We start from the raw sequence: 23,616 nt of genomic DNA on the forward strand, positions 1-23,616 counted from the left end.
TTCTGACCTATGTCGCATTTATTGCGAGGATCTATTTGCGTCATTTTTCAATCATTTTAGATCAACCACTTGATTTGGGATATAGCGCCGTTTGTAAGTCATGCATGATTGTTGCGCAGACTTTTTCTAAGTCTTATCAGCCTAGATTGAAAGAAGCCTGTCTGCTATCTGCTGTGCGTCACCACAAATACCAGCATCAGAAGACGCCTTGGGTGTTCACTTTATGGTAGCAAGATTGGAGGATGTATAAGAAGGTGCCGCCGCTCTTATAGTTAATCATTACATGCTGTGCTGTACAAGAGTGGGGAGTTCAACTAACGTGCAACGTGCGATCTTTTGCAAGGCTGGGTCGCAAAGTAGTGTAAAATGAGAGCTGTTGATGCTGGGTTTACTTAAGCGAACGGAGAAATGTGCGCAATATTTTTATGCATGATTGCACTGGGTAAAAAGCGTAACACTCGATCTTGTTATGCTCACTTTGCCTGATAGCAGACAGAAGTTGCAACTTGTTGCACTTCTACCTTAAGTGTGGCGTCGCTTCCAGTCTAACTGATGTTTGCAGAGAAAGATGATCACCTTACTCCTTGGCCAAACCCCACAGTTTGACAAAAATAGTGACGGGTAATCGTCGGCCGTCACCCAGCTTCCATTGGGTTAGCCATGTGTGGTTTCGGTCCAATTTTATGTGGCAATCCTGGACCATCAACTCAGTGGAGTGCACCGATGCAAAGGTCTGGAATCACTTTTCAGCGTCTTTAAGTGGTTTAACCTTTCTACCACGCCTGCATTTAATGAAGCACTTATTAAATAGTCATTAGGGCTCTGATATTCTGCCAGCTATGCTTATAAACAGACCCATCTTCCAGCACACATTCTAAATAGCCATTGCAGACAATTGCACACATAACTAAAATGCTATTCGTGGTTCTATTAAGTAGTTTTGTCAGGGAGCCCTGCTTTTTAGAAAGTTGGTAGCTTACACCTTACTTGGGGTCAGGGTGTTCCCAAGTAAGGATTCACAAGAGATTTGTGCCTGAGAAACCCATCATCCTCTGAGCTGAAAGTCATCTCCTGTCAAGTAAAAAAGCCACCTGACATTATTTCAAGAAGCGACAGATTGCCACAAATAGACAGACCTTTGAAGAATTGTTTCTGCACTCTACCAAAAAGCATCTTGAAACCAGAACATCAAAAAAAGAAGAAGAAAAACCCTCCTGTTGGGGTGCGCTTCAAAGGACAGAGGGTTTTCAGGTCTCAAGAAGGTCCTTTTTACCTTATAGGCAAAAGCAAATAAAGACTGCAGCATCACAGTGAGCTCTCCAAAGATTAAAAAATTTGGAAAGATCCACTTGGTGTTACAACTTGAGATGAGAATCCTTCTGTCACAGCGTCTATCTTCAATGGTTCTCAATAGCAGGCCTTTTTCACAGCACACATCTTCATTTGTCATGCAGTTGTAAAGTGGAAGCAGCTATTCTGAGCATAAAACTCCCATTCATTTTCCTTTTTCCAGTAGGTAGGACTTCATGACTCACACAGAGGCACCTCTGCAGCGCTCTTGGTTGAATCATCGGTGCAATTAAAAAAATATATTGACTGTATAGGAATCTATACATTGGAGGTGGGGTTGGGGGGGGGGGGGGGGGGGGGCATTTAACGATCTCTTCCAAGATGCATTTTCATTGCAAACTGCTGCCTTTTAAACCTTGAGATGTGCCCTAACGACACGCACACGCTCACTTTATTGTGTTGTGCTATCTCTGGATGATGGCTTCCCCTCTATAGAAATTTTAACTGGATCTCCACACTTTCCTCATCTATCATATTTGTGGTTATGATGGTGTAAAAAATACCCTCAGATACAGCAGGTGGATGCAGGGATGACGAAGGGGTGGATTTAGCGGGCGCACACGTCACAGGGAAAATTTGCAGCTCAAATTGAGAAGTCGTGTTTGGTCTATTGTTTGAGGGTAATGAGGTGTGCTACATGGACTACGCAGCTCAGTTTGATCGGGCCATCTTATTTCTGGTAATAGTGGCTATGTTTTATTCAGTAACGAGGTGGCTTCGGTCATATCAGCACCCTAAAACTGATGCGGTTAAATGGGATTCAACCTTTCTTAGTGTGATGTGTGAAAAAGGCCCATAAACAAGTTCTGGTGTACATCAAAACGAAGATCACATCCCCAGAACTAGTCCACATGCCCAGACCCCTACTGCCTTGCTCATGTTGCTAATGACCCCAGTGCCTGCCCCTGTGGGTGGTGTCTTTCTGGGAGAGAGGCCTGGCTCCAGGCATGGTCAACCAGCTCCATTTCATTCCGGCTTTCTAAGTTGAGCTTTTTCCGGCATCTGGATGGGATGATTCCTGGTTGCCTGTTTTTGGAGGTGTTCCTGGCACTCTGAGAAGAGACCCTGGGGTAGAACCAGAATGCTTTGTAGTGGTTATATTTCTCATCTGGCCTCCCTCGGGGGGAAGTGGAAGGTGTGGTGGGGAGAGAGATCTCTGGATTTCCCTGCAGCATGACTGTGGATAAGTAGAAAATAATGGATGTATCAGAACAGATAGGGATAGGTCTGAGTTTCACTCACATCAGTGTAGTTGTGCTTTCTCATAAACCGCTAAACTGAATACACCTACATTTTGTGTTTTTGTTAACAGTCATACCTGCTGCTTTATTACTTGTAGCTTTACACACAGCACACTTCACAGAATTACTCCTGTCTAACAAACAGAAAAGCCAGCATCACTGAAACTTTAGACATCATGCACTTTCACCTTTTTAATTGAGTTTAAAGTGAAACTATCATACTATTGTCTGTGCAAAACCCACAAACTCTGATAGTACATGTGTGTCTTAGAAGAGTTTCCTGTTCAGATTAATGATTAATATGCTGAGCACAGTTTGTTTTTCTCATTCTGTACATTCCCATCACTTTCATCTATCAGAGTGTGCACGTAAGCACGGCTGCCTTTGTAATGCTGCTCAGTCTAATAACTAATTCCACGTCTCTGGCTCAGAAACCTCAGATGTGTATGCATGTTTTATAGGATTGCTAAAGGTGCATACACATCTGAGGAAAGAAAGGACAGTGCCTTGTGGACAGGAGAGCTGTTCACTGAAGCAAAGGTCCAGGTTGGGCTAAAAAGGAACACGCTGGTGGAGCATTTTGTCTGACATTGCTGGAAATGGGAAGTTGGCATGTGTCTTGAATAGCTGCAATGGGAGATGATGGAAAAATTAAAGGCACCCCATGACACAATATTGTCACAGTACTTTAGTCCCAATTTTTTTTACTTTTTGCAGTATGCAGAGTATTGCAGTATTGCAATAACACTATCTATCTATCTATCTATCTATCTATCTATCTATCTATCTATCTATCTATCTATCTATCTATCTATCTATCTATCTATCTATCTATCTATCTATCTATCTATCTATCTATCTATCTATCTATCTATCTATCTATCTATCTATCTATCTATCTATCTATCTATCTATCGTCATTTTCCTTTTGTTCTTGCAAAATTGTTGTTGAGCTTGTCAAGAGTACCAACACTGTCACTAAAACCTGCCATAAATCTTGATATAAGATAGAGTTTATAGCTGCAGGGAGGGTGCTGTCCTATTTTTACGAGCGTGACTGAGCCATTAGCTTGGCAGCTCTGTCAAGCTAAGTGTGTCCAGTGTTGGATGGATGGTTTTTCAATTGAGTCAGTTTAATGTAAGTCTGCTCCGCTAACATTATGCATGAGATGAGTACTATTCCCAGAGTACTTTCATTTATTTACAGTTTTTCTCAGTCGCTTTGGTGCGTTTCTCAGAACACCATTAACATTTGCACAGCAGTTAGTGCATTTCCCAAAACAATTAGTGCAAACCGCAAAACCTAGTGGATAGCCTGCAAAAGCACGTCACATGCACAGAATTGATTATCCATACCTCAAAAGCAAGTATCCATGTCAATGAAACTGTCAGTGCCATCAAAATGAAAAGTCTTGACACCATCTTTATGAACAAGATAGTTAAATGGCATTGTCATGTTTCCACTATGACAGTTTATAATTTCAGTGTTTCCCATTGCAAAAACAATTGGTGACACCTGAAAATGCTGACGACAGCACTATGGCCTACCTGTACAGCCATCTGAAATGTGCAGTAAAGTCACTGTAGATGTTATGGGAGTCATGGGAGTAACTGAGACACTGAATACGTACGTTTCACATTTCCATTGTGTAGAAGTGTTTGTAATCCTACAGAATTGTGCAAAAGAAAAATATGCTACAGTCACTTGTTCACTGTAGAATACATGTAAACATAAAATCACCAATTTGGTAGAGCCTCCTCATGAGTGACAGCTGTAATTCACCTGAGATCAGTTGTTCAATTTTGGAGACATTTCCAGGAAAAATGATACAGAAAGGTATAGGATTTGCTTGACAGATGGCCAATATTTGGCATGTGATAACTAATTCAACAATTTTGTGTGTGATGACTTAAGCAATGGATGTATGACTATTAGTTTTATTGGGAACGACTATTCAGCATCCATAGGTATGATTACTTTTGACTGACATGACATAAGCAAATGGAAATGTCAGAAAGCAGCAGGGAAATGTATGGAAGCAACTGATTCATGTCCAAAATCATTTGCAGTTTGTTCAGAGAGAGGAGAAATTGCTACTATGATGTGCACAAATGACTGAGTGTTGTGGAGGTTGAACTAATAGTTATGAGAATTTCAATTCTGATCTGAGAAACGCACCAAAGCGACTGAGAAAAACTGTAATAAAGTAACAACATTTGGCGTCCCTGCATCAATACAATATTTTCAATTCAATTCAATTTATTTTATTTATACAGCTCCAAATCGCAGCAACAGTCGCCTCAAGGTGCTTTATATTGTAAGGTAGACCCTACAATAATACATAGAGTGAAAAACCCAACAATCATATGACCCCCTATGAGCAAGCACTTTGGCGACAGTGGGGAGAAAAAACTCCCTTTAATGGGAAGAAACTTCCAGCAGAACCAGGCTCACCACACACAATATTTGAAAAGTATGTTGTCTCGACTTTTTTTTCCTCCACCCCTGGTAAAAGTAGACCATCTTGGATATAGAAATCTAAAAGTAACATAAAAATAATCAGAATCATTTTTATTGGCAAGTTTGTACACAAATCAGGAATTTCTGTGGTACAGAAATAGAATATAGAATATACTAAATTTTCAGTGCATATGTAATCTATACATCTCTATGTAAATATTAATATAAATGCACACAATAGGAGTATGTACTAACTACTTCAGATATTAGAATGCAAAAGAAATTGTTGGGTGGGGTGCAAAATGTGACAAGACTCTAAGGTGCAAAGAGCTCGTACTGAAGTTTAGTAAATGTGTGAAGTAAGTGTGTTGCTTAACGGAGCAGTTGTTGGGTTCTGGGTTTGAGCCATAGTGTCTTCACAGTCTCCCTTTGTTCATGTGAGCTTTCTCCAGCAACCTGTAGCAGTCCAATGACGTGCATGCTAGGTTCCCTTGTGATGTGAGTATGTGGGTGTGAATCAGTCCCAGTGTTCCTATCAGCCAGTGTAAGCTCTATTCCCACTGTGACCCCAGTTAAACACGCTGTTAAGAAAATGTTGCACTGTGTTCATCTGAAATGCTGCAGGAACAGTCACCTAAAATGAGCCGCAAGAAGATTGAGCTCAATCTCTGTCGCCTCTCACCTACACACACCTGGCCAGTTACAGTGTGAAGTGAGTACCAATGTTAGATTGTCAGTTTGGGGGAAAATCATAGAAATAATCTGAAACAATCTGAAAAGCAGCTCAGACTGACTTCCCAAATGTGGGCATGCAAGAGGCTGGAAAAGTACAAGAAAACAAAAATTGCAATGCATGCTTAAAGTTTGGCAAGGCTAAAATTTGCAAATACATAGTCTTTAAGCCAGAATTGTAGTGCACATGTGCACTGATCAGTTTTATAATTCTATGAAATCAGCACAGGAAGGTTTTCAGTTATGTGGCAAACTGAAACGGAAATGTACAAACTTGAAACAGAGAAAACTCTGGTGTCAGTGAAACAAAGAGCACAGAAGAAACAATAGTTGTGGCTCCAGTTTAATCATAAATTAGTCACATTTACCTGCAGAGATAAACCAGAATTTACTGTCATACTCAGCAAAGGCAATGAGTCAATTTTTACTTTATAACACTTAAAATAAAAAATGACAATGTTCAGGGCAAATAGGGTAGCAACACACATTTACTTAGTTCAACTCAAAAGAGTAATATATATATGTGTGTGTGTGTGTGTGTGTGTGTGTGTGTGTGTGTGTGTGTGTGTGTGTGTGTGTGTGTGTGTGTGTGTGTGTGTGTGTGTGTACATTTATATATGGTGCAATACTACAATATATAGATAAACATGTGAAGCTCTTTGATGAAAGCCAGTCCATGTTCGTGAAACACAGTGTTTAAATTATATGTAGACCTGCACTTTCTGGATCTTACAGTCAGCAGAAAATAGGACAAAAGTTAGACTGATGGGCAGAGTTAGCAACACAGAGGAAGGAAATATTCAAAATCTTTGGTATTGATTGGTTCTGACATCAGGGGGGAAAAGTGTTGTTATTAGATCCTGGGTGTCCGCGTGTGCCAGCCCCACTTTTTAGGAAGCTAGGTGCTACTAAACATTGGTACTGACAGTTTCTACACATATTGTCTGGACAAACATGAAGCCGAGCGGTAGATTGAATTTTCTATTATGGCCCGGAGGGAAGTTTAATAATCCATGATATTCTTTCTCTCAAACCGACTAACAGCAGGAATTACAACAACTCAAACTGATGCTTGAAGCACAGTTTTCCTGTCCAGCTCTCTACATCTTGTCCCCCTGAGCTACTGCAGCTTGTAACTGACAGGCGTAATGGCAAAGCCGAGCGGCAAAGAGTAATAATCCGATGAAGTCTAATCCAGTCAAATGCTGCTCGAGGACGAGATGGCTTGTGCAGCGTGCGACTTTGAAAAGGCAGCAGGATCCTCTGCTGAGGTGATGATTTTACCAATTTTACACATTACGAGGAACACTTATCCGTCTTATGGGCTCAGGAAGAGATAATTTTACAGTGATGGAGGAGCAGAGTTTAATCAGGAGATTTCTGATTTCATCTTTAACGCCCAGACTGCACTACAAACTGGAGGTTTGAAAGAGGCTCCAGAGAGTGAATGCCATTTATGCGGTGCTAAGTTATGGGGAGTGTAAAGACTCGGGGCTTCGGAAACTTGACCTACACTCACTAGCCACTATACTGGGCCAATACTGACCACAACCTTCTTAGTAGTCAAAAACAGACCCCCTGCATAGATTCATCAAGGTGCCAAATACGTTCTTCAGGGAGTTGTGCTGCTGATTTGCCAGCTGCAAATCCATGATGTGAATCTCCTGTTCCACCGCATCCCAAAGGTGCTCTGTTGGAATGAGTTCTTGTGACTGTGGAGGCCATTTCAGTACAGTGAACTTATCATCACGTTCAATAAACCAGTTTCAGATAGTCTGAGCTTTGTGACACGGTGTGTTATCCAGCTGAAAGCAGCTATTAGACGATGGTTACACTGTCATAAAGAGATGGACAGCAACAATACCCATGTAGGCTGCCAAGTTTAAACAGTGCTCAAGAAGTCCAAAGTGTACCAAAAACTTTCCCTCTTTACAGATCCCTATCAACCTGAACATTTGACACAAGGAGGATGGATCCATGCTTATATTTTGTTTACGCCAAATGTCGATCCTGCAATCTGTACATCACACCAGAAATCGAGACTAATCAGAGGAGACAACATTTCCCAACCTTCAGTCAGCTGGTGTGGTCTTCTGCTGCTTTAGCATTCAGAGATGCTCGTTTCCATGCCTCGGTTGCAACAAGTGATTATTTAAGTTCCTGTTGCCTTCCTATTAGCTCAAAGCAGTCTGATGCTTGGTTCAAACTTCTGAGTTCTTAGCCTGTGATTGGTTGATTGGGTTGTGTATGTCCTCAGAAAATTAAAGCGCATGGCTGGAGGTGTTTTCACAAAGTAAATTCAGCAGCAGTTTTGGATCATTACAAGTTTTAAGCGAAGTTTAAAGTGCTCATCTGCCTGATATGCCATCTGACGTGATTGCAGCACTGTTTCCTCCTGTCCCTATCTCAACATCAACAATAAAACACAAGAGTAGGGCAATGGTGTCTGTTTATGTGGTTTCAAAGCTGATTAGGCCCGTGTCACTTGCTAGATGTACTATTTAATCTTACAGGTAAAAAAAACACATAAGCTCTTTGTCGTCTCCTGCACAGTGCATGAAAAAAGGAAAAGAATCAGTGGCTTAAAAAGTACAGGAGAGTCATTTAATTGAAAAACATCTGTAAATACACAGTGCGTTCTCTTAACTGCGTAACTGGCAGTAATAAAATAACATTTGTTGGCCTGAATTCCACCCATAAGTTTATGTGTTGAGTCTAAACATTTATTCCTGAATATGAGATATTGAGAAGCACTTTGAGTCAGTTAGAAACTTCACCCCAGCCCATTGCCAATTTTTTGATTTATCATAGTTTATATGAGGCGCTGAGGAATGTCCACGTCTGCTAATTTGATTTGCCTTTGAAGGGGAGACGGCACATTTTGTCCCTGCTGTTGTTTGTGCAATATTTTCTGTTTATTGTGCTAGGTTTTATTATTCTCGCAGCATCCTTGGAACCCACATGGGCTGAACACTCTGCGAGAGAGAGAGTCAAGAATAATAATACAAAAAAACAGCACATCAAAGTAATAAAAGTGCTTTATCATGCTCTTTTCTGGCTCGATAGAAAGGCTCATTAGGCCTTTTGATGCCTCTGGCATGCTCACCGATCATCAGTATGTGGTAATGCCAGGTGGTCTTAATGAGTCGTGTGAAGTTCAATAATATTTTTTTTATGCTTTTATACTTTAAATCTCTTTTTTTATTAATGTGCTACTAGTTAGTTTAATGATCAACTTGGATTTATGTTGAATGTAATAACAAGTTTGATGAGTGTCACTTTAACACCTCTTCTCTATTGTTTCTTTCTTCCTTCCAGCTACTGTTTGGCTGTTGCAACGTTTAACCAGCATCAATGTCTCGGCTTGAGGTAAATAATTTGGCCGTTTTCTTTGTGCACACACACAAATGCAAACACACCCTTTCTACTTGCCTTATCAAGTTTGTTGACTTTAGCGATAAGTGTATAATATCCAAACGTCATTGTGACTGTGCTGCATGTGTGACACATCACCTTCCTGTCAGATGATGACTGGTTTGGACTGCCCCGCAGACGTAAAAAGGTTTATCTGTGCTTCAGGGCTTTGTTCACAGTTAGTTAATAAAGACACTGAAGAGGGGGGCTACTAACAAACGCATGCACATTTAAAATCTCTTGAGCGTAGAGAGAAACACTTCAAAAAGGCTTTTGATAACATCTTAATGTAAAAAGTGTGAGCTTGCTTCAAAAGCTCTTAAACTGGATTGAAGCCACACAGGAAGGTTTAAAAGTTACACCAGTGAAAATTAAACTCCACAGAGAGGTTGCGTTAATACTGTGAGATTATTGAAAGCCGACTTTCACACTCACTAAATCTTCACAGCAGTTGAAACTGAAACATTTCATATTTCCACCTACTCATCTACCTAACATCCGGACGATCTGTTGGGTTTGGATTTTATTGCACAGCAATTTTACACCTCAAGAATAAGAACATGAGTAAAAAGGTTGAAAACTGGTATTTTGTATGTTTTTTGAAGCTTTAGTTGCACCTTTGTCTAAATGACACCTGCAGCAATAGAAGTTAGTTCACAAAGCTGGAAACATGACAGCTAAGCAGTAAATCCTGTTGCAGTCAGTGTATTGTAATGTAATTTGTCCAAGGACGTGTCCACGTGTCCACAAAAACAGGCACAGAGATGCCTGCACGGACCCTCGTGCTCACTGTCTGACAATGAAGTTTACTTAGTAACTCAGACCTGAGGTTAGAAAACGTTTGTTTTTTTGTTTTTAGGGGGTTTTGGTAAAGTTGGACGCTTTCAAATGAACAGAACACTTAACGTGTCGGCTCAGACAGGTAAAGTTGACTTCAGGTCATCCCAGCAGTATGCACCATGTGCTTTCTGCAGTTGTCCTCTGCAGGCTCGCAGGAAAGCCACAGCACCTTTTACTTGAAGCTTTACAAGCAGTGTTAAGGTGTTTGCTATGTGTTCATGTATACACACACACACACCCAGCAGGGCAGCACTATGCCCTGTGCTTTCCTGCCATCAGTATCAGTATCCTGTCCAAGAATACTTTGGTACACTTTGAACTTGGAATTGAACCAACACCCCTTCAATTAAGCAACTGAGCACAGACTCCTGTGCTCTGTCCTGGACTGCACACAGGTACACTTAGACACCAAAATCAGAGCTTAGTTGTGATCTGTTACGGAAAGCACTGCAGGTTGTTGCAGAGCTGCACATGGAATAAAACTACTCTCAGCAACAAAAACAACAAGTCTTTTTCCAACAGGTAGAGGTGGACATCTGTTACTGGCCTCCTTTTTCCTCCCAACTATCACTAAATCCTTACGAAAGAGTAAATTACTGGGTTTCTTTTGCTAAAATTGTAAGATTTTGACCTCATTATGCAAAGAGCTTTCAGCTAACAGATGGTATCTTACTGTAAAACAAACTGCAGCATCTCCCTGTGTAAGTGTTATTTAACCCTGCGTGCAGCTTGCTGTAATATTTCTAACACTAAGCTTAGAAAAGTAAAATTGCTCTATGTTTGAATCCTGTTTACAGTTGACTGAATTACAGACGAACAAGCTACAAAACACTAATCTCAGAAATGTAACCACCTTACAGCCTCTGGCTGTAGCCGCTGGCTTTCATGTAAGTTAACTTTTGAAGTGACGTCTGGAAAATTTCAGCTTTCATGAAAACATGCTGTTTTTCTATCTGCCTGCAGAGTTAATCATGACATACACGCACCTCCAGAGGCAAAGAGGGGTCTGAGGGGGAGATATCTGATTGGCTCTATTTCTGGAGCGATGCTAATCGCGCTCTTTGCACCTCCAGGTGGCATTAAGCGTACAGGTGAACATTGCCAGTGCAATGATGCACAGATCACACAACGGGAAGGTTTGCTGAGCTCCCCTCCCCTCACCGTTATGATGGTTGGATTCAGTATTCATTTTCCCATTTTGAGAAACAGCATTGGCTGTGATTGCTTTCATAAGTTCAAGAAGGATCAGTGTGTCTTGTTATCTCTGATTACATCATTGTGCTATTAACAGGATGTGATGTGCATGTGCTGTGTTTCTTTATGTACCTGTGTTTCACATGTGAGAGCACAGTGCATAGATGCTTTGCTGTGTAGAGCAGATGGGAGCCCAGTGAATCGTGGGATACCTGTGGTGTTAAGCATCGGATGCTTGTTAGTCTGTGGTCAGAGCAGCAAGGTGTCTGGCCTGATACAATTAGCACTCTTAACACATGCTAATACACATTCTGAATATCAGGTCCTGCCTCGCTGTATGAAACCCCCCAATGTGAGATTATCTGACACTTCACAACCTTTTTTTTACTTTATTTGACCTGGGCATCTAAATTTGTTCAAATACTGTGGCAAATATACATCCTTCAGTAAGCCATAAACAAAGCCTGCCAGATCCTAAATAATGCACAGCGTCCTCCTGATGAAGAATGACACCCTTGTTTGTTATGAACACCAGGAGATGGATTATGAACAGCATTCCAGTGTTTATCTGGGGGAAAGTGATTGGTGGAAGGGGTCCAGAGCCAAATTACAAGGAGCTGTCATGTGACACGCACGCTTTTGATTGACTGTGGTTGATGCTGATTGCCTCATTTATGCAACAGGCTAATCAAGTCATTTGCCTAATCAAAAGCTAGACAGGCAGAGAGAAACAGAAGGGCCTAGATGTAGTTTCAGTTTATAAAACAAATTATAAGAGCATAAACCCAGAATAAAATAAAACTATCACAATGGAAATAAATTTATTAGCAAGACTTGCTCAAAAAGCCACAGCAGATTGCAGACAGTCTTTCTTTGGATCTTTCCACTTGGATCATTTTAACAACAGCACAGAGTGTAATACTGAGAAATTCAAGCTGTCCCAGCTCAGACTGAAAATGTTACTTCGATGTTCTGGGTAGATTCAAATTTATAACGTGTTGTGATATGTGTGAAACACCACTTCATGAGCAACCATATGCGTGAGATGATGTCAATGCAGCAGTATGCTTGCTGATGCAGTGGTTCCTCTTTTTTTTGAAGTGCAAATGACCAGAAAACTCTTTTTTTTTATCTTTGCTGCATTGATCTAGAAGTCTGCCTCTCAGTGTGTCAGCTTACCATGACTGCAGCTGGGTGGTAGTTGCATTAAAGCACACTTGTTACTCCAACCAGCACTATGTGGGTCACATTGAGGTTCACAGATTTCAACTCATCACCTGCAGCTGTTTGTATAACCAGTCTGGTTTTAGCTATCAATTTTCATCATTGTTATTGGCAGGGAGACAAATTATCTTAAAGCGCTAAAAAAAAAAAAAATCCCCATTTCAAAAAGAAATTAGCTGGTGGTGAGTGTTGGATTGTAGTGTTATTTTATGCCATGTTATACCCCGAATTAAAGATTGTGAATTATTATGTAGTTTAGTTTGCATTTTCCTCCTGAATTAGAAGAAGCTGATAACTATTGCATTAGCTAAACTGATTTGCATTACATTAAACTGCTGACTTGTTGTGAATGAATGACATTGTTTTATGATGCATTATACTGCTGAGTTATAAGAAATACTGTTCGCAGAGAGTTATTGTCTTATTTGTCTGATTAGAAGAGAACAGAATATGCTGGAGTTTTCTGCCCCATCTCAGCAGGAGCAGATAAACAGGGAGCCAAGGTCGTAGCTTAGACGCCGTGTGAGAGAAAGCATGCGAATGTTTAGGCTTTTTATGATAAGGTGGAGGCACCAGACGCTATAAAAGTTTGAGCAATGCTCCACCATTTTGAGATCAGAGGCTGTCTGCATCAGTGTCAATCTCCCACGCGTATGTTCATTAAAATCATCGTTTGACTCAACCCGGCCGGACCAGTGTTGTTATTGTGGTTTTTTCTCTTGTTTCCATCCCCAATTTTGAACTCGTAACATGAGTCATTTCCCTTCTTGGCCTTACTGTACAGTGGAAGTCTTCAGTGGCTCTTTGAAGGCAATTATTGTGAAGAAGAAGTGGAAAATCTTGAGTTTTCTATAACAGCCCACAGTGACCAAACTTATTCTAGTACATACTGTATTATAGTAATAGTAGAGTATTGTTTGACCACTGTTGGATTCAGTTAAACTGAGAAAAGCAATGCAATTTTTGCAGGTAAAAATATTCATATACCGTTTATATGCTAAAAAGGAGGTTATTTTAGCCTGTTGCTAGGCGGTTGCTAGGCATGAATCATAAATTTTTTTATGGATAAGATGTTATAGGATGCCGTTGTAGGTGTATTAAGGCTAAATAAAACGTAATTTTTGCCTGTTGCTAGGCGGTTGCCAAGCAACGTGATGACATGATAATATCTGATATAGATGAGAACCTTCAGGGTCCTAATATATACCTGTGTGCCAAGTTTGGTTGCTGAGTTCCTGAAGGGCTTGGAGGACTTCATGGACAAAGGTGCAAACACACAGATATATAATATTGTTGTATTTTATATGATGCCTAATATTATTATTTTCCAAGCGTTTAGTCATAAATTGAAGTGTAGACAAGTAAAAGGTTAGGTGATTTAACCTCTTAGCACCTTGAATATCTGTAAAATTTCAACTAATTGAAAAGTTAAAAAGATATTTCAGTGTGGATTAGTGGAGGGAAGGCTGGTTTCAGATTCATATTGGGAGTTTTGCATTGTGGCAGGCTTGGTATTGATCAATCACAGATTTGTAAATCATAAACTATTAAACCAGTAAACGAATACTACTATATGAACTAGCTGATCTCCCTGAAAGATGAATAAGCTTGAGCTACAAACAAATCTGTATGTAACTCAAACTGCAGTTTTAGGCCCAATAATTTTTTCTACACTGGAAGCTTTAATGCACGACTGTTGATTTATCAGTTCTACTGTTCACTACAAATCCATCTGTACTTAACACTGAGCTGTGTTAAAGCCCTACTTGAGCACAGATGCAGTTGTGCTTTGGGTTTTGATTCTCGCTGTGTCCTCCCGAGAACAGACAAGCACTTCCAGAGAACGGGTGAGTCATAAGTGTTCATTCGTACCCTTGATTAAAGGGAAAGCGTGCCGCCATTGGGAATCAGCTCATTGGTTCTTTAGCAGCAGAGGCCTGCTGAGAACCCACCATCCCATCTTATCATGCACGAGGCCTACCGCCACCAACTCATTTTCACTTCCTGTGTGTGGCGTGGCAGGAGATCGGCCAGGTGATAACAGAGCCAGATGCTTCCTCCCCGGTTCCGATTGGCTGCGGGACATGTGTGTCATGTCAAAAAATGTGTTTAGGAAAATCAGAAAAGAACTGCTGTCAGGGAAAATTTCATCTTTAGAAGAAAAATATTAGATTTGTATAAAACTGGCTAATGGTTGTGTGCAGGGACCAAAGAGAAATTTTGTTTTTGTTGATCAAAAGTCTCCATTTAGTCAACCAGGTTAATACGAGCAGTTAAATAAGTATTGCATACAGGTGTAGATGTTCCAAATCTCTGTGGTGTGCTCAGAGGCCCTTAGATAACCGTGTTACAGTCCACCTTTTTTGAACATGTCAACACGAAACCACAGTAGACTTTATATTACACAGCTGGGCACAGTCTGAACAACACTGAGTGTGCGAATGCTATCAGAAATGTGGGACTTGTTTCTGATGCCTGTGCGAAACAGATTTCCTATAGCTGCTCGAAGAAAGTTAGGAAACAACAGAGTAACTGACATGGAGGTATTTCTTTGGTACCCAATCCAATCGTCCGCCCGCTACCACACATCCCGCGTCAGTAGAGGAAGGGAGGCAGTTCTTGAAGTTTGCCTTTTTGACCACTGAACTGTGGTTTTAAAAGAGCCAGCAGCTCTTTTAAACAGCAAATGACAAACTGATTTTAATTCCAGGTCTGCACTCGCCAGGCCAGCAGGCACAAAGAGACAAACCAGACTTTAGATGCAGCACCAGGTCCACAGTCAGGAACATTTAAGCTGCCAAGATCTGAACAACATGTCAGATGGTTGGGCAGCTTCAGAATCCCCCACATCTTTACAATCTCTGTATTCTGCCAAAATCAGCTGTTTAACATTCACGCCCGCTGTCTATTGCAATCTCATAAATGTGTGCAGGTGAAAAAGGAGCCATGGATTTGAACTCCTGGTAAATGACATTTCCAACAGGGTCAGCTAATGCCATGCGGGGTACATTTTGAGTACGAGATGCATCGGTTTCATATCAGTCTGATACAAAGGTTGAAGCTATTTGTTTGTATTGCGAAGCAGTCTGCGACGATAGGTGCATGCTGTAGCCCAAGGTGGGCAGCAGGCCTGACAGTCATGTCATGTTTGATGCTTGACAGCACCGATCAGGGAAAGGAGACTTGCTGGATGGCAGATCAATATCCATCAGCTCCCACCGAACTCCACTCGTGAACTCAGTCGAAGCCCAAATTACAGCAGCAGAGGCTCAGAGCGACCGAAATGGACATGGATTTTTGGAGAATGTATATTTCCCAGGGTGCCTCATTCTCATTTGACCTTTTAATGGGGAGACTTGGTTATGTACTGTTTAAAGAAGACTCACAATCATATGTAGTTGTTTGTCAGGCAGAGTAAGCTGCTGTCTGCCCACTCGCCTGTTGACTAATCACTTTCCACTCATTGGATATTAAATGGTGAAAAAAAGTCAAATTAATGCTCGGTCTGAAACCTGGAAAGAGTTCGTGCTGTGCCTGCAGTACCCTCGGGGCAGATTGGGCAGATGCCACGTGTCCCTGGAAAAATACACATACATTTATTTTAGTTATTTATTGAACTATTTCTAATTGCGACAGTGAAATAATTTCAGCTTTCAGTCTGTCACGGGTACACGCTTATGAATCCTATTTTCCATCCTAAACTGTGTACATGTCCATGCATCAACTGTGATGTATTGCAAATATATGGTAATTGTAACTGATGAGGTGATTCTTCAGAACATTTAGGCTATTAAAGTGTCGTCTCTGTCCTTTTATTAACGAATCTTTGAGTGATTTGTTTGCCTAATTTCATAGAGTTCACTGTGGGGCTACTCAGCGGGAACCCTGTGTGGCCATTTGTGAAGCAAATTGAAAGCGGTATACAGAAGGCTTTAAAATGTACATTTCAAACGCACTATGGGAGGTTTATCATGAGCAAGAGCAAGCATCACCAGGAAAATGTAGACTTGCAAGTAGCTCTGTGAATGCTTTCAGCTGAAGCCCAGGATGCTGATTTTATCTTTGCAAATCATCATGAAACACAAAATACAGCAAAGTCTGATGAGAGTTTGGAAAGGCTACTTTTTGGTTTTGGCCTATTTACAGCTTGTTACAAAGTATTTCTAGGCAGGGCCAATTTCTTGCCAGTCCTCTCGGTGGTTTCACTCAGAATCACAACTGCAGCCTCCGGTGGCTGTGCTCCAGTTAGCTACAGCATTAAAAACAATATAAAAAGTGAGTAAAATGATTATGATGACACTTTTTAAGGTCTCAGAGTTGTTATCCACCAAGTGCACAGTCAGTTCTTGTAGTTAATCTTTGAGAAACGCATAGATCTGAGTGGTGAATCACTGCGCCTCAGGCATCCATCAACAGTTCACTGGAAGCCCATCCTTGACCATTTTTGGTAGCCTCTGCATAGGCTTCCAGTGAACTGTTGATACACTTTTTAGCATGCACCCTCTGACACTTTGGTCAGGAATGGATTGAGGAGCGTGACAAAGAGTTAAAAGTCTCAACTTAGTCACCAAATTCTCTTGAGCTTTAGATGATCTGGAAAAGCAGCTCAGCTCTATCCAGTCTTTACCTTTCAGCTGATAGAACTTAAGGTATCTGCTGCTAACATCTTCTGCACACTTTCAAAGGGCCACGCAGTCCATGTTTTGGCAGCACAGTACACCGTAATGTTGTGACTGATTTATGAGCAGCTTTCAAATGGCTTAAGTAAAATGGTTTAATCCTTTAAAGAGGCGTTCTGGACTCTTGTGTTGTGCTGCATTAGTTTTACTGGCTGTGAGTGATTAAACTTTCAGATGAGTGCGTATTCTGCTTGTTTCCACACACGTCACCTTGACTGGAGAATAATATTACATTAAAAATATGTTTTTGCTTTTTCCTTTGGGATGCAGCATTTTCGGGATTCTATACCAGTGGGCAACTATGTGGTGCGGCGGCGTTTCTCAGGCCCACTGCTGCTGCCTCCGCTGTGGAGGAGACACTCCCATCAGGACCACTCATTCGATACCCGGCGAACATCTCAAGGACACATGCTACCGCTAGCCCGGCTAGAAGAGCTGTACAGTCTAGCACTGGCCACCCATGATGAGCACCGGTCAGTGACACACACTGTTTGTTTGTATGTTTGTTTGTTTTGCCTCTGAGGAATTCCTTCAGTGAACTGTGGATGTGGTTAAACAGGGGAAATTGCTGATCTTCCTTTTTCTGTGGGGCTTTGTTTATCTGTTAAGCTTCATCAGATGAAGCTTAATGCACAGATGATTCACACAGATGATGAACTCTGTGTGAAATGGAGAATAAGATTAGTAATTTTGAGACAACTTCTTTCTCTGTTCTGCAAAAGTTTTAACACACCCATAATTTCATTTTATTTTGCTTCCAAGCAGCCTGACTTTCTTACATTTTTAAGTGCACTTGGGCAACAGCTCTCAAGGCTTTCTGAAGGTCTTTTTCATTCATTTTAAGTCCTTTCCTGTTTAGTTGCTTTTTTCCTGGTTAAGCCACTTAACACTGACTCAAGGAAAGAACATGTTTGGTGTCTAAGCATAAAAGACAAATTGGGAAAAACTGTAAATTATATCTTTAGGAACTTGTTACAACCAGCCGGTAACAGAAAACACATCGACAGGCATGGCATAACATTTTTGCACCAACAAGTTAAAAAAGGCCAATTTTAAGGAAGGGAAACAAAGAGAAAGGCTGTCATGGTCTGTGTTGCATTTAGTCAGTGGTGATGGGGATCTTAAAGGACAGAAAAATACAGCGAGATTTTGATCCACCATCCAATACCATCTGGAAAGCAAGTCATTGGCAGCGGGTCATTTTTCAGCATGGCAAAGATCCCAAAAACACTGCCAGTGTATGCAGTAAAAGCATACCTGGATAGAAAAACACACACAGTCATGGACTGGCCCAGACCTCGGACCTCAACATTATTGAAGCAGTGTGGGATCATGTTGACAGAGAATGAAACAAAAGGAAGTGAACATTCAAAGATGTCCTTCAGCATGGAGAACTATTCCTGAGGACTTCTTAAAGAAATGACAAGAAAGCTGCCAAAGAGAGTTCAGACATACTGAATACTGAATTTCGCGTTCATTAGAATTGCACAAACTCGGTATGTCTCTCTTTGCACGTTTCAGCAAATCACCATAACTTTCCCAGCAAAATATAAAGAAATGAGGAGTGACTCCAGACTTTTGCATAGTACTTTAGTTACGTTTTTTTCATTCTAATTAAAAGTTTTAGGAATCATGTTTTTCTTGTTCACGAAATGAAGTCTTGTTTGTTGGTTTGGAGCAGCTGTTGTTACTGCTTAACACAAATTATGTAAGTCAAGCTCAGCAAATAGACATTTGCCTCGTTCGTCTGTACCACTTTCCTGTCACATGGTCATGTTTTGGTGATTGTCTTGGTAGGTCAGTGCTCGTAAGCAGCAGACAGAGGCTGTCTATGTGACACTGAGACAAAAATAGAAATGTGGACTGTTGTTTTGTGGTTTCTGGTGATAATGAAAGGCATCTCCTGTGTTTAAAAAAAAAGAAGCCTAGTAATTGGAACAACAGTTAGAAACCTCCCACTGAAAGGTCATGCATGTGGGTGTGGGTGTGCACTTGTATCTCCCCTGACTCCCTTTTAGACATAAAGGCTGACCATTTTCATGTTTGAACATCTACAAACATGTGTGTGCTGTCCAGGCATTAATTACCAAAAAATAAATAAATAAAACGGCTGATCTTTGTAACGTAATCGTGCTTTTTTCAGACTGAAAATCCTTTTTGGATAAACAGCTCATTAGCTAATGATACAGCCCCTATTTTTCCTACATAATAAAAATAAGTGGGTTTGGTGACATCAGTAATTTGAACCAGCCCCGTGTTGTTTTCCTGTTGTACCTATAAACCTGAATTTATTCGAATTTATAAAACGCAACCCAATCTTCCAGCTGGTAATGAGATAGGGTACAAAGTCTGACATATAAAATTCACTGCAACCTTATAGGAAGCTGCACTGCACATTAAACTATAGGCCTTATGATGGCTATATACCAACATGCAACCACTCCTATCTTCAGTTACACACTGGTTTGCCTTTATTTGTTAGTTTGAGGGCTTGTACACTGTGATTTCCTGAGACAGGGTTAATGAAATATGTTAAATCAGTGCTGCTCTGACCAGTAAACATATCTCTACCTTCATTATGTCAAAAATCTGTCTGACTGCTCAATATCTCTTACCGTTATATGACACAAAAGATAAAAGATGGATTTTTCCAAAAATCAATTACAAATAATGAACAGGCAGTTTTGCTCTACCAGAGCAAATACAATAAAGATAAAGCAATGTTGTGTAATGCTGATGATTGGCGGTTTGACAAACAAGACAGCGACAGACAGGGAAACAGATGGAGATGGCAGGAGGAAGCTGGTCGAGAGAGGCACAGTAAGAGGTGAGGATGGCGAGAGAGAGAGAGAGAGAGAGAGAGAGAGAGAGAGAGAGAGAGAGCGAGAGAGGGAGAGAGAGAGAGAGAGAGAGATAAAAGAAGGGAGAAACTGAGAGGGCGAGAGGGAGGGGGAGGAAGCAGGAGGAAGCAGAGAGATGGAGAGAGAGAGACGGGGGGAGCTGGTACTGACTGAGAGGCTCACAGTCGTTTCAGCACTCCGCCTCGTGGACAGCAGCGCACCATGACGTCGCGCGCGCCTCTCTGAAGCGCGTGCCTTCCTCCTCACAATCCCTGCAGACGAGCTCTACGCTGTTCTCCGAGACTGTTTGTAGCTTAGAAGTCGCTTTTTTACAAAAACAGACAAAAAAACAAAAAATAAAATAAAATCCAGCGAGCACGTAAAAGTAAAAAATGGAGTGCACCACACTGAGCAGAGAGGGAGCGGGGCTCGCCAAGCCGCCCAAACACCTGTGGCGGCAGCCCAGAACTCACATACGCATCAAGCAGCGCTTCAACTCGGACACCGAGCGCTACCTGTGCCGCAACCGGACCCTGGAGAAGCTCCGTCCCGGACTGAGGCAACCCCGAATGTCCTGGCCCTCCTCGCTGAAACGGTAACCTTCTTTAATCTCCCGAGTCACTAAAGTAAAAGCAAGTGAATTGTTTTCCACCGCTTCGGGGATGAGAGTCAATTTGAAAAGCCTAAAAGTTCAGAACACCCACTGGAGCGTTGCTTTGACTAATTACACGATGAAATAATGGCGTGACGATAGTTTTAATTGTCAAGGTTCAGAAGAACCCGCAAACCAAAGCTCTCTGAAAGTCGATTAAGCTCGACGAGCTGTGTAGCTAAAGTGAAACTGTGTAACTTGTCATAATCTTTACACTTAACAGTGCTCAGTTTGACAGCTGCCTGTTTATGTAGCTGAGCAGAGTGGAGCGGTGATGGCTAGATGTTATTGTCTGAGAGATGATGTTAGGCCATTTTCCCTCCCCCCCCCCAGTGTTGTTTCCCACCAAAACCTTTAATGCTGCTGACACGAGCGGGTGATGACTGTCAGACCCTGAAGCACACAGTGCAAACATATTAAATGGGTTTTAGATTCTATGCCCTAAAAACTCCATTTAACATCCGAAAAGGTTGATTCAGTTCATTTGGATGTTTTCAGTGGGAGATACTTATAGACAGTACATTTGCACAATAACTGAACCTAGCCCACTGAATGAACAATGGGCTGAGAGGTCAGTTCCTTGATCATCCCTGTAATGTCATTATAGATAATGTTTCATTCACATGTAGAAAATATAAGAGCTGTGAATCAGTAATGGACCTGCAACAGTGTCTGTGTTGTTGAAGAGCTTTTTCTTTTTTCTATAGTGACTTGTTAAAAACCTGCATAAATTGTATCCTTGCAAACATTTCAGAGATAAGGCTCATATGACTTTTTAGTTCCAGGCTGTTTCTGACCTGTTACGCATTTCCTTGTATGTAGGAGGGTTTCAGAGGTGATTGCTGGGGTCTTTGATGCTGTATCCTCAGAAAACTTAAAATTCTGCTCTTTATTACAAGTTCATAAAAATATGTAACATACAATTTTTGAATAATCTTCTCCCTTGATTGCTCATCTTAATCTGATTCTTAACATATAAGAAACTCAAACATAAAGCCTTTTGATCATGCCATGAGAGGCGTTTTGGATTATTCAGCCCACGAAATAATCCCCTGTGACTGCGTGGGTGTCTCCTGCACAGGCTGCCTACCTGTTCTTCGAGCTTGACTTTGTGTTCTACACCTTTCACTTTTTAGGAATGATGGAGGAGGGAGGATGTAGTTAACGGTGCACTATGTAAACCTGCTCAGCCAGGCTGGGAAAAGGTTCTGACTTCCTCTCCCTACTTTTGCACCCAGAGATTGCCAGGCGAGAGATTGATGGCTGGTGTTTGTGCCTCACCCTTATTTGTGTGATTTTACTGTACTGAGTTTGAAAAGAGCCTCAAGGATGTGCTTTTAACTCAAGGAGAAGAAATGAAAAAGGACTAAACTTAAGAGCCTTGTAAATTGCATTTTATTTTAAACGAGTTTTGCAAAACTCGTTTTTTGTTCATTACTATTTCATTTTCTCTGTTGAGATTTAGTGCCACGATAGTTTAGACCCCGGCTCAGTGTCTTTCCATTGCTAATAAGACTGTAGGGAAACATTGGCGTGTTTATGTAACACGCGCTGACCCTCGGTTTTCGGTGTTTCCTATAGGAAAGAAAAAGCTGAATTATAGAGTTGATAAAATATTTTGGTGATTGGATGCAGCAGAGCTGAACAGGCATGAAAACCACTGTCAGTTCAGCTCCGTTCCCCAGACGCTGTCAACAAGCAATGCGGCAGCTCGTCTCGCCTCAGAGCTTTCTCACACTACACTGAAGTGCTTTGTTTTTGTCCCCTGGTAGTGCACCAAGAGAATAAGAAGAAGATAATCACCAACAAACAATTGTTTTTGTAATAAGACAGAAAAAGGCCGGGGTAAGATGTGTATGGCATGTGCTGACAATATAGACTTTGTATAAAGATGGCAGTAGCAACAACTGGTTATGGACTTAGGTTTTTGAAGTCTCAACTTTAGAGCTTCTTGTTTTCTGAAAGCAGAAGTAACAAGAGGGTGGAGTGCTAACTTGGTTGTACCCTTGGTTTGGCACTAATATCTGCCAAATGGACAATTTTCAAGCATCAGAACTGAAGTATTGAGTCACTGGATAGTCTGAACTGTACAGCAACTCATATTCGTTTAACACCAACAACGCAAATACACTGAGAGGCTCAGTGCAGCCGTGCCCAAAATTCAAACAGGTAAGTATGTATGCCTCCATCTGCATACATGCTTAGTGCAATATTTGGTCGGCGTGTTGATATAATGTAGCTGAACTGAGATTAATTCAGTGTTTAACATGCCTTGGGGTAACACTGGGAAATTTCTCCTGCACTTGCATAATTTCAAACAGACAGTAAACACCTGCTTGGCTCATTATCATATTCTCGTTTCCCTTTTTCATCTTTCATTATCAACTGAACATTTCTCAACAGCTCCTGGCAATAATCATTAATGATTCAATTTGTTCCAACAGGTCATTTTTCCTTTTCTGAGTAGAAGTGCATGCTCTGCACTTGATGCTTGATGGCACCATTCGATACAAAAATTCTGAAAACATAACAGCACTTTTTTTGCATGTGTGTCTGTTTGGTTTTGGGGGTCTTCACAACCACAGCACCATATGTACTGAGTAGCTAGCTAGTTTCGGCGGCTTCTTTGTTTAAAGTGGGTCACCACAGCGGGTGGCTCCACATTTGAGTTGGCAGGCTTTTTATATAGAATGCTACTTGATACTGAAAATTACTGTCAGGTTAGATATTTGCAGGTTTGGCGGTTTGACACCAATAGTGTTGTCTTCACCTTCACCTCTAGCTGGCACACAACCTCATTGCTGCTGATAGGTAGCCACACAGCCCCTCCCCTCACTAGTAGCTGAACATGTAAACAGCAACTGTCATGGTCCTGGGTCATTTTGACCCAGTGTTCTTAGTTTTTCTGTAGTTTTGTATTTTGTTTCTTATGTCCATTGGATTGTTTGGTTTGGTATTTGGATTCCCCCTGTGTCCATGTTTTTATTGT

At 41.2% G+C, this 23,616-nt stretch overlaps 1 protein-coding gene across 2 annotated transcripts in view; it reads left to right on the top strand.

The window, feature by feature from the left end:
• Positions 1-23,616, top strand: part of LOC146653097 (3',5'-cyclic-AMP phosphodiesterase 4C-like) — a 114,501-nt gene that overhangs the window by 2,136 nt on the left and 88,749 nt on the right. For both annotated transcript variants that reach the window (XM_085383337.1, XM_085383336.1), the window contains exons 2-3: positions 9,103-9,153; positions 17,406-17,608. In XM_085383337.1, the coding sequence (XP_085239463.1) occupies positions 9,139-9,153; positions 17,406-17,608 (218 nt within the window). In that variant the 5' untranslated portion in view covers positions 9,103-9,138. The remainder of the gene's footprint in view (positions 1-9,102; positions 9,154-17,405; positions 17,609-23,616) is intronic.

The sequence above is a fragment of the Rhamphochromis longiceps genome, linkage group LG15 (assembly GCF_057381845.1).
Source record: "Rhamphochromis longiceps isolate RC_006_pf linkage group LG15, R_longiceps_female_GT1.1, whole genome shotgun sequence".
NCBI lineage: Eukaryota > Metazoa > Chordata > Actinopteri > Cichliformes > Cichlidae > Rhamphochromis > Rhamphochromis longiceps.